This window comes from Triturus cristatus, chromosome 1_2 (genome assembly GCF_964204655.1).
Source record: "Triturus cristatus chromosome 1_2, aTriCri1.1, whole genome shotgun sequence".
In the NCBI taxonomy this organism is placed as follows: Eukaryota; Metazoa; Chordata; class Amphibia; order Caudata; family Salamandridae; genus Triturus; species Triturus cristatus.
Genome location: NC_140580.1, coordinates 83,998,961 through 84,012,739, shown reverse-complemented (window position 1 = coordinate 84,012,739; position 13,779 = coordinate 83,998,961). Strand labels below are relative to the sequence as shown.

Genomic DNA, 13,779 nt, shown 5'->3' with positions numbered 1-13,779 from the left:
AGTAAAATATGACTTTTTAAGAGGTACAGCACTGTAATAGGCAACTCCCCAGACTGTGAGGAATACCCTCCTGCCAACACTGAGCGGGGTCACGCACACGACCTATCCACCCGCTAATAAAACTAAGGGAAGATAATGACTGATGTAACCTCTCCCCTTTAAATGATCCCTCATAAAAAGATCTTTAGGAGGGTTGGTTAAGCTTTAGGGCCTCCTCAATGCCAGCAGTGATGTCTTTAGAAAATACCTATCCCCCCACGAAGACAAGAAAGGGAATATAACAAGTAGCTAGTGGTTGCCAGACTTAATAAACCATAAATGAGGAGGGATGTTATGGCCTTTTTGAAAATCAGATTTTATAGTTTTCAAATCCAGTTTGAAAACGCAGGGAACAGTGGTATGGAACAGCAAGCGCTAACACGCTGCTGTTCCCCTGTTTACAAGGTAGAAGCATTGCAGCAATGACCACACCCCTAGCCGCATTTAGGGACGCCTTGCCGAGTGCCGGTTACTCTACACGGCGAGCACAGGATAAGAGGTCCAGGCAGAGCACCACCCTTGGCGTGGTAAGGAGTAGCGGGAGTGGGGCACAGACGAGAGGGGGTTTACACTTTACTGGGGGGATTGTTCTTGTGTGCAACCACGCAGTATGCCGGCTATGACCCCAGAAAAGAAATAAAGAAACAAGGGGTTATGTGTAGCTTCAGGATCGCTCTCGGGGTATAACCTTTTTAGTTTTTACTGAGTTGGAGCACCGGGGTGTATTACCAGGTGGTTTGCTGCCACACAGAGAATAGGGGCAGATGCTTTTCATTGGGCCAACACGGAGAATGCGCGATCTCTCATTGAGATTAACATCATAGACACAGTGGCAAGGTATTGGAACCATGTCTCTGTTCATTGGCACATAAAACTAAAGGATTTAAGGATATATTCTTGTTCCTAATTAGGGCTTCTTAACATGCTGGAGCTGGTCAAACATATATCATTTTGACTCGCCCAAGAGACCTGGTGTGCAGAATACACCGGACCTAGTTCCAGAGTGGTTGACACAAAACACACTTGGAGTGTGAATGGGCTAGACAGAACGTAGAGTGCTTTGCTAAAAAATGTTTATGTTTTTATTCTCCCCCTAGAGTGTGACTACAGGGAGTCTTCTCCTCTTACTCACCAATTTAAGCATGCACTAATGTAAACTCGGTGAGTTTAGTTTTTCAGTAACCTTCGATGGAGGAGTGATGCGAGATCATGAGGGGCAATCACCCAACCAAGTACGGTTTCTTTGACCATATTAAATGGACGAGCATGGGTGATATGTCCTACAAGGGACACCATAGGATAGGGCATGGTATCTTTATGCCCAGTCTGCGTCTAGAGGTGGTACATGCATGAGTGGATGTATTAAATTGTATACTTTCACAAAAAGAGTGTGAGTGAGGTATATGAAGTGAAACAGGTTGTTCTGCATGACCGATACCCGCTACAAGAATGACTGACTCCACTCTTTTTTCAAATATCTTCACCCACAGATTAACCGAGGTGTGTTACTGAGTGGGTCCCTCTCCCTGTGAACAATTGGTTCCGGGCATCCCAAACTTTGGGTTTATGAGGGATCTCAAGATACTAGGATCAGAAAGGTCCTGATGAATGCTGTGGTGACCTGATATTGTGGGCACGTGCAAAGCAACAGAAACATGTCGACGATCTGGCAGTAAGGAGGGGTGAAGGAACTCCTAATACTTTCCTGTCACCACCATCCTTCACGTTTTTAATCCTGGTCAGTGGGTCTAGGAAGAAAATTGTTTAATTAAGACACCACTGAACTAGTTTTAACTTCACTTCACTTTTTCTTTCAGTGATGCCAGATTCTATCATTACTTTACATGTTTGTATTGTCTTCCCCTCCCGTTGCTCCACCCTAGTCGTTGGTCTGCGCAGAGCTCTATTGAAGCAAGACCGATGATGAAGCATGGCACAATTTTTTGAGTGAGGGCGGTATTTTTCCACAAAGCAGATGTCACCTCTCTCCCTCTAGAGAACCCTACACCCTTCTCCTCTCTGTGTGTGTTACAGTTGTGATTGGGGAGAGTAGAGTAGTAGGTGTGTTTTTGCCTCTCCCCCCGTCTTTACTATGTGAAACACGTATTATCTCTCACTCATCTTTCCTCGATCGCACTGTTAAATGGTGCGGCCTAAGACACCATAAGGGCGCCACTCTGGCTACTCATCCACAGCTCTAAAATGTCTCTCTTACAGGACTCTTCTATCCAAGTATTCTTCTGACGTGCAGCATGCTATCTTTCTGATAATACGCTTTCATTTCTTACTATGGGATATGAAGTGTGATTTAAGGAATACAGTACAATAAAATACAATCACAAAAGTAATACAGTTATCAAAGTTTTAATACCTCACTTTGAGAGCTATCAACTGTTCTGTGTCTTTACAAATTGCTCGATGGAAATTAAGGAGTGTGTAGTTTTTATGCCACTTAATGCTCCTTCACAAGCTTGCCCCAGACGTTGAACCAAAAGGATACAAATATATGAACACCTCTAAGAGAGGTTGGAGAAGAATATAAATTTGCATTACACGGTTATCACAAAATATTTCCAAAAGTAAGAATTGTTCTAGTGTATCCTATGCATGTCTGTGCTTATGCAGAAATTGTTTACTGTGGGAAAAAGTGCCACAGAGGGATTGAATTCTTCATCATTAAGGATGGAGACCTGTCCTCCAATCGTTTAACTCTTCAAAACCCTCAAGCATCCAAACATATATCCTCTGAGCAAATCTGAATTTGCAATTCAAACCATTGGCTACTCGACAGTAATGTCCTTATTTAGACCCTACCAGAAGGTCGGATGCTTTTGTCAGGGGGTGAGTTATAACCTCAGCTGCCCTAGCAAAGCACTATCCTATTTACAGATCCTCCATACCCGGCGGGTATCTCTATGCTGTAAAGTTTACCGCTGGCACAATGTTTCTGAGAGAGGCTTTATTTAAATTGCCCATTAAGCATTTTTATTGGTGGGAGAAAAGAAACTCCCAAAGCAGGAGTTTTTCTTCTCTGGGAAAAAACAAATGGACCCAACACTAATTATCCTTGCCTGGGGGGTGGCCAAGCTGGCGACGAAGATGGCCGCCTGGCTTTGAAGCTCCGTTAAACTTTCCAGCCTTCTTTCAGATTTCCTACACAAACGTCGTCCGTGTGCCTGGTGATGCGGCGTGAGTGAAAGCGGACGATGCCCCGACCTTGCAGATCCTACTGCTGCTTTGTTGTGTGCCCGCGTTGGGTATTAATGACGGAAGACAGAGACGGCGGTGCACCCCGGCCCAGCGTGTGATCCGAGACCGGCCTCTTTCCTTGCGGGTGGAGCCTGCGGGAGTGGGTGGCCGTAAAACGCAACACGGCCGCGGCTCGGCCCGGCGGTGAGGTGCTGGTGCGGTGTGCTGTGCCCCCCGCCCCAGCACGTTCTTGATGCCCTGACCTGCTGGGGAGTGGAGGAGGGATCCACCGAGATTGCAGCTCTTGGCCGTGCTACACAGCGTGCCCCGTCTGAGGCTGCTCAAAAGATCTGTCGCTCAGCTCGTATCCTTGGCATTCCGGAGACAACCCCCACTGGCCGCATGGATCTATTTGTTGAGACTTTATTGGTCGGGCTCTTCGGCAAAGAATCCTTCACTGCTGGCTTTGTAGTCGAGAGGGCGCACAAATTGCTCGGCCCTCGCCCTATCAGAGGTCTTCCCCCCAGGCCCATAGTGGCATGCACTATGAACTTTCGGGACCGGGATGCGGCGCTTCGTCGGGCTTGCGAGAAAGGTGACATGCACTGGCAGGGCACAAAACTTTCCTTTTATCCAGATTTCACGGCCATGGTGCAGGACGCGTGGCGCAAATTCAATGGTGTCAAAGCCACCTTGAGAAACTTGGGACTAAGATACGGCATGTTATATCCTGCCAGGCTGAGGGTCGACATCGACGGCAGGGGCCAGAATTTTTGAAAACAGAAGCGCAGGAGTTTTGCCGAGTCTACAAACAAAATAATCTTCCTTCCAACAGAGCGATTGCAGGCCCATCCCCTCCTCACAGCGGATCCGGCGCAAGTGCTGAACTGTTCTTCAGTGCTGGCACGGAGTGAATCCACAATTTGACTCAAGTAATCTGTTAGAATGTAACTTTTGGGATTCTGTTTTTTCCACAACCTAGCACCGACATTTCATTTAGCTTACCGGGCCATTGCCTCCCCCCTTGGTGTATCCTTTGAAAATGGTTTGGTATAATTCGGGGTACTGTTTTCCTGACTCTTTATGGAAATGTACAAAATCTTGGTACTTCATGTTCTATGTTCTGTTGGGTATGGCCCTTCCCTGGGTGGGGATTGGCTGGGTGGGGGGTGGAGGGGGCTGTTTAACACCGAAAATTCTATCACACGTGCCATTTCAAGTCGTCCAAAGCAGTCGCTACAATTACAACGTTGAGAATGTTGTCTCGAATACATGGTTAGGCTGGGTAATGTAGAGGGTCCCTCCGACCTCACCCTGATGTCTTGGAACGTACGTGGCCTGAATGATACTAGGAAACGCAGGCAAGTGCTTCACTACCTGACAAGACATAAGGTTGATATCGCATACTTAAAGGAGACACACCTCCCAAAACGGACACGGCACATTTTGGAGCTGGTTGGGGTCTGCACAGGTATTTTGCCAACTACAGTAATTACGCGAGGGGTATCGCCATTCTAATACTCAGGCGGGTCCTCTTTTGCTTTCACTCCATGATTCAAGATGACGAGGGGAGGTTCCTGGCGGTCTCCGGAATCCTGCTGGTCAGAGAGGTCACGCTGCTCTGCGTTTATGCCCCGAACACTGACACGCCGCAATTTTTTTATTCCCTTCACACTCACCTCATGCGACTACAGCCACAAACATTACTCATAGGGGGGATTTCAACCTACTACTTGACCTAGACAGGGATAGCTCCTCCAAATCTACGGACACAAAACCTAGGGCCCGTCGTGTACTTCGAGAGCTCTGTGACCAGTTCAGTCTGTTAGATGTCTGGCGTGCTCGCCATCCCAACACGACAGAATATACTCATTACTCGGACCAACACAACACTTGGACAAGGATCGACTACTGGTTGTTCTCCCAGACATTTATGGTTGGTGTGCGGCAGTGGGGACCCTTCCCAGGACATACTCCGATCACTCCCCGGTGATATTTCTCCTTAAGATCCCCCGTCCAGAGGGCTTTGAATGGCAGTGGTGATTCCCCAGCTGCGCACTGCATGATGAAGTGTTTAAAGAAGAGTTAATGGAAGCTCTAGAGGAGTACTTCGAAATCAACACAGGCTCGGTGGACACGCGGGCAGTTCTTTGGGAGGGTTTCAAGGCCGTAATCAGGGGTGCCTGCATAGCCAAACATGCCGGGGTCCTCAGAGACCTCCGTAACACACTGACACACTTAGAGCGGGACCTCCAGGCACTGGACGAGGCTGCCGCAACTCACACACAGTCCACATATTATAACAGGCGGCTGGTGCTATTGGAGGATTACAGGGAAGCAGTTGACCGGGAGATCCCGTTCTTGGGGAACTATCAGAGAGCCCGATGGTATGGCGAGGGGGAAAGACCAGGCAGAGTGCTCGCCCAACTTCTACGCCCCCCTTACCCCAAGACCTACATCACTGAAATACATTCCCAGGACACCCACATACACACTTCCACGGCAGACATTCAGAACCAATTCTTGGAATTTTTTACTACCCTGTATTCCACTACCATAGGGAGTGATCGGGTAGCCCAAGAGGGATATTTAGACGAGATAGCCTTAGTGTATCTCGAGAAACACATGCAGGACTTTTTGGCTGCACCCATTACAGTCGCAGACGTAATAATAGCCATTGATACTATTCGGGGATCTTCCGCACCCAGGTTGGATGGCTTTACCGGAGATTTTTATAAGGAATATAAAGAGCTGCTGGCTCCAAAACTCATCGAGATCTACGCTGAGGCATTGGAGGCACAAATACTGCCCCCCACTTTCAGGGAGGCGGTGATTATCCTCCTCCCCAAACCTGGTAAGGAGCCCACTCAATGCGGCTCGTATCGGCCACTTTCTCTACTCAACCTAGATTATAAAATTTTGGTGAAAGTCATTGCCAACCGGTTGTCCCAATTAATGGAGTTCATAATTTCTCTGTCTCAATCTGGTTTTGTTCCACACCGTTCCACTTCCCTTAACATTGTAAACTTTTTTCAGTCATTCACAGGATAAACCCAGACATCCCGGCTGCGGGCATCCTTCTCGACACAGAGAAAGCCTTCGATTCTTTAGAATGGCCCTTCTTTCTATCAGTCATGAGACGCATGGGCATGCCCCTGGATTTCATCGCCACGACAACGTTGTTATACACTAACCCTACGGCAAGGTTGCGGTTAAATGGTACGCTTTCTGCCCCCTTTCAGTTGTCCCGTGATACCAGAAAGGGATGCCCACTGTCTCCGCTGTTGTTCATTCTGGCCATGGACCCTCTAGTAAGGCACTTTCAGGAACGGCATTTACATAGAGGCCTGCAGTTTAACACTGGCCCCCTTTTGGATTCCCTATACGCAGACGACACGATCCTCTATGTCCAGCAACCTTAAGATAACTTGCACAAACTGATTAGGGAAATAATTTGATTTGGTCGCTTTTCTGATTTAGGCATAAACTGGCACAAATCTGTTATATTCCCGCTGACTCCCAGCACAAAACAGTGGAGCTGCGACTTTCCTTTAGAATGGTGCTCGGACTCTGTGAAGTATTTAGGAATCCATATACACTTAGACTCCACTCAAATAGTACGGCTCAACTATGGGCGAGCAGTCGACACACTCACAACCCAAATAGAGAAATGGCTAAGGCTGCCCCTGTCTATGGCAGGCCGTGTAGCAATTCTAAAAATGGTAGTACTCCCTAAATTCTTATATCTTTTTAACAACATACCCATTCCTCTCACCAATACCTTTTTTCGTACACCTCGTACCCTTTTGACCCGCTTGATTTGGGGTGGGAAGCAGTCACGAGTCCGATGGGCAATCCTTACGTTACCGCATGAGAGAGGGAGTTATAATGTTCCAGATCTTCAGTTGTACTATTTGGTGGCGCAATGTAGCTATGCTTACTCATGGTATGACCCTGACGCCCGGATTCCATATCTTCAGCCGGAAGCCGATCTCGTTCTTCCTGAAAAGCTAGTGACTATCCTTCCTGTGGGCCTCCCTAGAGATCCATCTGATATCCAAACTGTTTCCACCACAAGCTGGGCATGGAAGAAACTGGGCCGAATCACTGGTACTGAAATTCTTTATTCTTCGGCTCTGCCCATCGTCAACCCCCGTTGGATACCAATCACGGGAGAGCGATTAGTGCAGCGATCCCTCATGACATTTGAATTCTCACGAATGGGGGACTTATATCCAAACGGCCACGTATTTTCCTTATCAGAAGATGCCAGGCTCCAGACAGGTACCATCATGGATAGGTTTGTCATGGGCAGAATCCGTTCGGCCCTACGCTCCACCTTCCCAACCATCCCGATTGAGCCAATTTCATTCCCTCCTCTCACTATGGTTATTGAGAACGCAAACAACACACACCTCATCTCGAAACTCTATAAAGCATGTGCGGCACTCAAACCCATAGACAACGACAAAGTTCGTAGAGCCTGGGAAATAGATTTGAGAACGACAATTACGGATAAACAGTGGGCCAAGTGCTGCTCTGTCACACAGGACGTTTCCCTGAACAGTAGGCACAAACTCTTGAATTTCAAATTTTTGTGCCGCAAATATTTCACCCCAGCGCTAGCACACAAGATAGACCCCTCCATATCGCACCACTGTCGCAAATGCTCTGCCCCTCAAGCTGACTTTGCACACCTCACATCGACATGTCCAAAGCTGCAACGCTTTTGGGAGAGCATACATTACACGCTAGGGCAAATGATCAATCTCTCTTTAACCCCTACCCCCGAGTTAGCCTTGCTGGGGTATACAGTGAACTTCCCAAAGAAAATCAGACGGTTTGCAGCTTTGGGCCTGCTATTGGCGAAATGTGAGGTGGCCATTCATTGGTGGCATAAGTCTGCACCGACCACCCAGAACTGGCTGCAGAGTCTAGCATATTGCACCATTAACAGTGAACCATACGCAAGTGTGATGCCTAGCTCGTCCCGCCCCAAAGACATATGGGACTCATAACGGGCATATATCGAAACATTGCATCACGATTTAGATCAACAAGTGGAGCAAGGCATAGTGCCAGAAGGAGTGGGATAGCCATTTTTTTTCCGCGGACCTTTAATTCTATTGTTTCATCGAAATTGTATGACATTACTGCATGTGTTAAATCCGTACTCGAAAGAATCTAGTATTAACGATTAGTATTACCGGGGTGAGAAGTTGTTTTCAGGGATCTTTCAATTTAGTTATGACACTGCATAATGTGTTTCATATGGCCTTGGCCTCCATGGTTTGCGAATTTCGTTGTAGACAGCGAACCGAAAGATGAATCGCCATGGATATATTGTGATATTGTATACAGCTGCATTGGTGACAGCATTTTTTTGTACAACATGTTAAGTTTGATGTAAAGGAAAATAAAGTTAAAAAAAATATATATATCTTTGGCCTGGGTATGAGGAGCATTTATCATTTCCACATCCAATCATGCCAATCATGGTAGACACAGCCTGTGCAAATGAATTATAGTCACCTGCTCTCAGAACAAATGGGCACACCACACTTACCCAGCGATCACACGAGTTTTATGGCCATATGAATCCCTATTTGGATTGGATTGGTCCTGTGGTGAATGGACTGCTGAGGCAGGGGTTGCAGTCACCGTAGCACGTGTTACTGACTCGTATTTAATGTTTAGTTTTGCTATTGTTTTAGTCTCTGCTTCTTTGCAATGCCTCATAACTTTAACCCCTCCTGCTGTCAGTCCCACATACCATTGTAAACTTTACAAACCCTTTACTTTCTCCAACAGGGGAATATCCTTTCGCTAGACTTGTTGATGGCGGGAGTCCCTGTGCTGGGCGTGTGGAATTGTACAATGATGGAGCCTGGCAACCAGCATGCACTTATCAGTGGGGAATGAGTCAAGCACAGACTTTATGCCACATGCTCAACTGTGGAGAGCCAATTTCTGCCCCAAGTGCTAATTGCCTTGAATATGGGGCATGCCAGTCATACTGTCCAAGCAGCAGCGGGAATGGTCTTACCAGCAGCCAATGTGAAGAAGCAGCGACCATCTGTGCAGGTATGCTCTCCTTAGAAGTCATGGACCTTCACAGACCAACATAAACTTGATTGATGGAATGTGTTGGCTGTAAATGTAACTGTCAAGCTTTACGATATTGTGACTAATGATTGGTAGTAATGCATGTTTAGGCCCCCATTTTCTTTAGGCAACTGTCCTAAGGTATATAGAGGTATTTGTATAGGATAACACATCATGTTCATGTGGAGAAGATAAGATTAGAATTGAGGCAGCCAAGTATCAGGGTTTAAGATTTAAGCCATAGAACAGTCCCTTCTGACTGGACTGTTTCGCCCCTGCCTGGGTGCTAAAGGGGCATCGCGAGGTGCTGCAGACTCTGCGAGTCATGCAGAACACATAATATGTGGCTATCCTAATTTTTAGTCACTAGCCGGTCAGGAAGCCACCTTCTTTTCCAAACTCAAGCGCACCTCTTAATCTAACCCTAAAGAAATATGGCACAGCTGCTAGGATGGCTCTGTCATTGCTCCCCCATCCAGAGCTGTAATAAATATTGTTTTCTCCATATACTCATTCATGTGCTATTGCAAAATCTGGATAAGGATCAATGTGGTTGCCCCCTCAAAAGTTTGGTTAACATTTATCATCTAACACCCTTGTGGTTCCAGTGGGAAGGCCTTGCTGCTGTGAGGCTAAGACAAGGCCTCTCAGGAGACCAGGCATGGCCTTACTGTACAGTGGCGGAACATGCCCTGAGATGAAGAGGCTAAGGTATGGCCTATCACTGTGGAAGGGCAGGACATTCCTCTCAATCTTGTACAAGATGCTTTGCAAGTGACTAGAATGTGGCTTAGAGTTACAAGCAGTGGCTGAGAATAATTCCATCATTCTCGATATCACTTTTTACTAGGCATGGGCTGAATTTTAATCACCCTGGAATAACCAGAATAATTTCAGTAATTCCGCATTAGTCTTTGACATGAAAGTACCCATAATAATGCGATTACTCATGCTCGTGTGATTAAGAGTAATATTGGGAAAAGAAATCCTACCATAAGTTCACATTTAGGAAGCGCAAGTGGCCACTCACCATCGCTATTTGTGTTCTGCCGCATTTAGCTCTATTTTTTTGCGCAAAATGCATCCTCAGGTCAATTTAGGATTAAGGGGTGTATTTTGCACTGAGAGAATAGCACTAAATTCCGGGAGTAAGGTGGGTGAAAATTCTACCTAAAAAGCACATTTAGCAAACGGCTGCTATTTGTGTTCTGCAGCATTTAGTGCTATTTCGCAGCGTAAAATGCATCCTTGAATCCATTTTAAACATGAGAGGGCATTTTTGCGCTCAGAAACAGCGCTAATTGCAGAATCACATTTCTTGCGTAGTTCTGCATACTATTGTGGCATTGTCAGGTAATTCCATGTGATAACGCTACATGCAATTGTGCGAATTATGCACACCCCTACTTTTTTATACATTTTTTATGTCTCGATATATATGCCTGACGTAAAAACATAGCACAGTATACAGTGCTCTGAAACAGCCCAAGTCAGCTATTGGTTTGTTTAGGTCACGCCACTACTTTGAAACTAATATTTCAAATGCTTTTAAAGCTTTTAATATGCAATTCATTATATAACCACTGATTTCACAGAATGTTCAAGCTTAGTCTCACTTTCATGGAGAGATTGTTAATTATGCAAACAAAAATTGTAAAGTTGGACAATTTGTGCTCAACCCATCAACCTTGCTTATACAGCAATATTAAGAGGCATTAGCATGGCCAGTACTCACGACTTTAATGTTCTATTGCAGGCAAACACAGGCATGCTTAAATATGCATCATGAATGTCTGTTTGCAGGGGTTAGCATATAAAAGCCAGTCCTTCTGGTTTTTCTGGTTTTGCCAGTGATAGGGGTTGTAGCGGGTAAGGAGCTATTTTGAAACTTGCTTTTGCCAGCATTAACCATTGTAAACAAATGCCTTTCTCCCAATTGTAACCCTAATTGTATATATTCTTATTGCTTTATTTAACATTGATAACACACATTTTCTGATTTGGATTTGTTCTTGTATTTTTTCACAGATGCTGTGACGACAACAGATTGTCCACCTGGTAGGTGCAGCTGTCCTCGAGAGTAACACAAATTGGAAACCCCATAACAAGTTAGGGAATATGCAGTGGCCTTGGCCTTACACAGCAGCACCTAAGTAGATCTGGAAGATTACACCTGTGTAATTTGTGTAATGGTGTAATTAAGCTTGTCATAGGAAGTTCCAGATATTATAGCATTATGCCACTTCACATCAGAAGGCCAAGAGGAGCTTGCATGAGGCTTACCTGCACATCACAAACGCCTCCTTTTTTGCCCCATAGAATTTAACGATGGGGAAGAATGCCCAGTTACCCATCGATGTCCGTTCGGAAGTTATTGGCAGTACTAGTCAAGAAACATACCTAAAATACATGAAGACCCTCAGGACACAGCTTGAGAAATCGAGCAATCTGGCGACTGAGTATAAAATGGAATGCATGAAAGGCTCGTAATATGGAAAAAGCTTGCATTTAACAGAGTCACGACTATAATGCACTTTCACATAGGTACCTGAAACATAATACATGAATAATTGCAGTTCCCCATCTGTAGAGGAGGATGACTTCTAGGTTCTCCTTACAAAAAAATTGGGTTACCCAAAAAGCCCGTATGTCCTGGGTACAATTTGATACATACAACAAAGTTATCCCAATGGAAAATATGAAAAAGAAAAACAAATTCAGTATTACTCTTAGTATCTCGATCCTGCAAGTGATTAAAACAAGAGGGGGTGGAGAGAAACAAATAGTGCAACAGAGCCAAGAAATATGCAAATAAATCAAAATGTATTTAGAAATTCTTATTATATACACATCGTTCCAAATGTAAAGGTTTCTCTAATATATGCAGAAAAAAGTGCTCGTGCAAAAGTGACAGGTGGCTCAAAATGTTAACAAAGCAAACTAAAATAAAACTAGTAGTGCACACAGGCATCTGCATTCAGTCTTTCTGCAGTAAAGATAAGTAACTCAATTCACATCCATGAAGTAGAGGTGTGTGCTTGAATCAATCAACTCCCTTCATGGGGATACTACTTCAGTCCATGCTTCACTGATCAGGTTGTCAACGTTTCGATCCAAAAAAAGAGGTCATTCATAACCACATACGTGGGTCTTCATCAGAACATAATCAGCAGTCTCGAAACAAAGTATCCCTTTCTCCCTCTCAGCAACAAGAGCTCCTTTTTGCCCTAGACAAGGAGCCCATGTGCCTTTGTTATCATACTTGAAATACCAAGTGACTCCCTACCTGAGAGCAACCACCAATCCTAAAACCTAGATTATGAAACCCAATCCACCCCAAGATTTCACTACTCATTATGCTCCACAAGCAAACTTAAACATAAAAGATCCACATTAAATCCAGTCCATACACTTGAAATATACTAATGCCTAGTAGTAGACCCCTCTTTTGTCTTCAACAAAGGCATTACATTTGACTCTATGTTTACATTTCAAAAACAAATTTGTTTACTGTTTTCTTGTGTACAATATCGAAACAATGCAGTCTTTTCTTGTTTGAAGCTGTCCTCCGCATTCAATTCCTAGTTTCATCGCATTTGGTCTTTTGTTGTAAATTATTTATGGGTTTTCGACTATATAGGATATAGGATAGGATAGGATATATGCTTGTAGAGCGCTCGAATGCCGTGGCGTCTTGGCGCTAAAAAGGGTAAGAACCTAGTTGAGCCAACAGGCCTGTCACCTGCAACTATGTTCTGGTGAACAACAGAGTTTTCAAGGCTCTCCTAAATGCCAATCTGTTAGGTTGTAGACGCATGGCTACCGGCAATGAGTTCCATAGTAGGGCGGCATGGTGTGAGAACGCTCTACCACCCCATCTTACTCTCCTTATCCTATCCAGGCAGAGAAGATTCAAGTTACCCGATCGTAATGGTCGGACTGGCATGTAAGATCTAAATAATGTGCGCATAACCCCTGCCCCACCTCCATAAAGCGCCCTGTGGACCAGGCATAGAGCCTTAAATTCGACCCGATGCTGCATTGAGAGCCAATGTAAGGTTCGAATAGCCACAGAGGTGGGTTTACCTCTAGGTATGTCCAGGAGCAATCGGGCACCAGCATTCTGTAATGATTGAAGCCTATTCATTTGCGTCTTATCAATTCCCAAAAATAGGCCATTACAGTAATCCAACTTTGATAGCAGGAGGGCCACCACCACTAGCTTCTGTTGTTCCTTCCTGATAAAAGGGAAGATCTTCTTTAGAGTTTTGATCAGGAAGAAGCAAGAGGAGGTAAGGCTGTTTACTTGGGCTGAAAAGGTTAATTTGCAATCAAAAATAACCCCCAAGTTTCTAATCTTGGACGCCGGAGTAGGGCACTGTCCAGCCATCGTGGGCCACCATGCATTGCTTTCATTTAAAATAATTCTTTATTTTTCTGTCCACT

At 45.1% G+C, this 13,779-nt stretch overlaps 1 protein-coding gene across 4 annotated transcripts in view; it reads left to right on the top strand.

Moving 5' to 3' along the window:
* The window catches only part of LOC146866845 (scavenger receptor cysteine-rich domain-containing protein DMBT1-like), a 398,665-nt gene that overhangs the window by 103,745 nt on the left and 281,141 nt on the right, over window positions 1-13,779 (top strand). For all 4 annotated transcript variants that reach the window (XM_085602310.1, XM_085602301.1, XM_085602292.1 and 1 more), the window contains exons 10-11: window positions 9,040-9,312; window positions 11,362-11,391. In XM_085602310.1, the coding sequence (XP_085458436.1) occupies window positions 9,040-9,312; window positions 11,362-11,391 (303 nt within the window). The remainder of the gene's footprint in view (window positions 1-9,039; window positions 9,313-11,361; window positions 11,392-13,779) is intronic.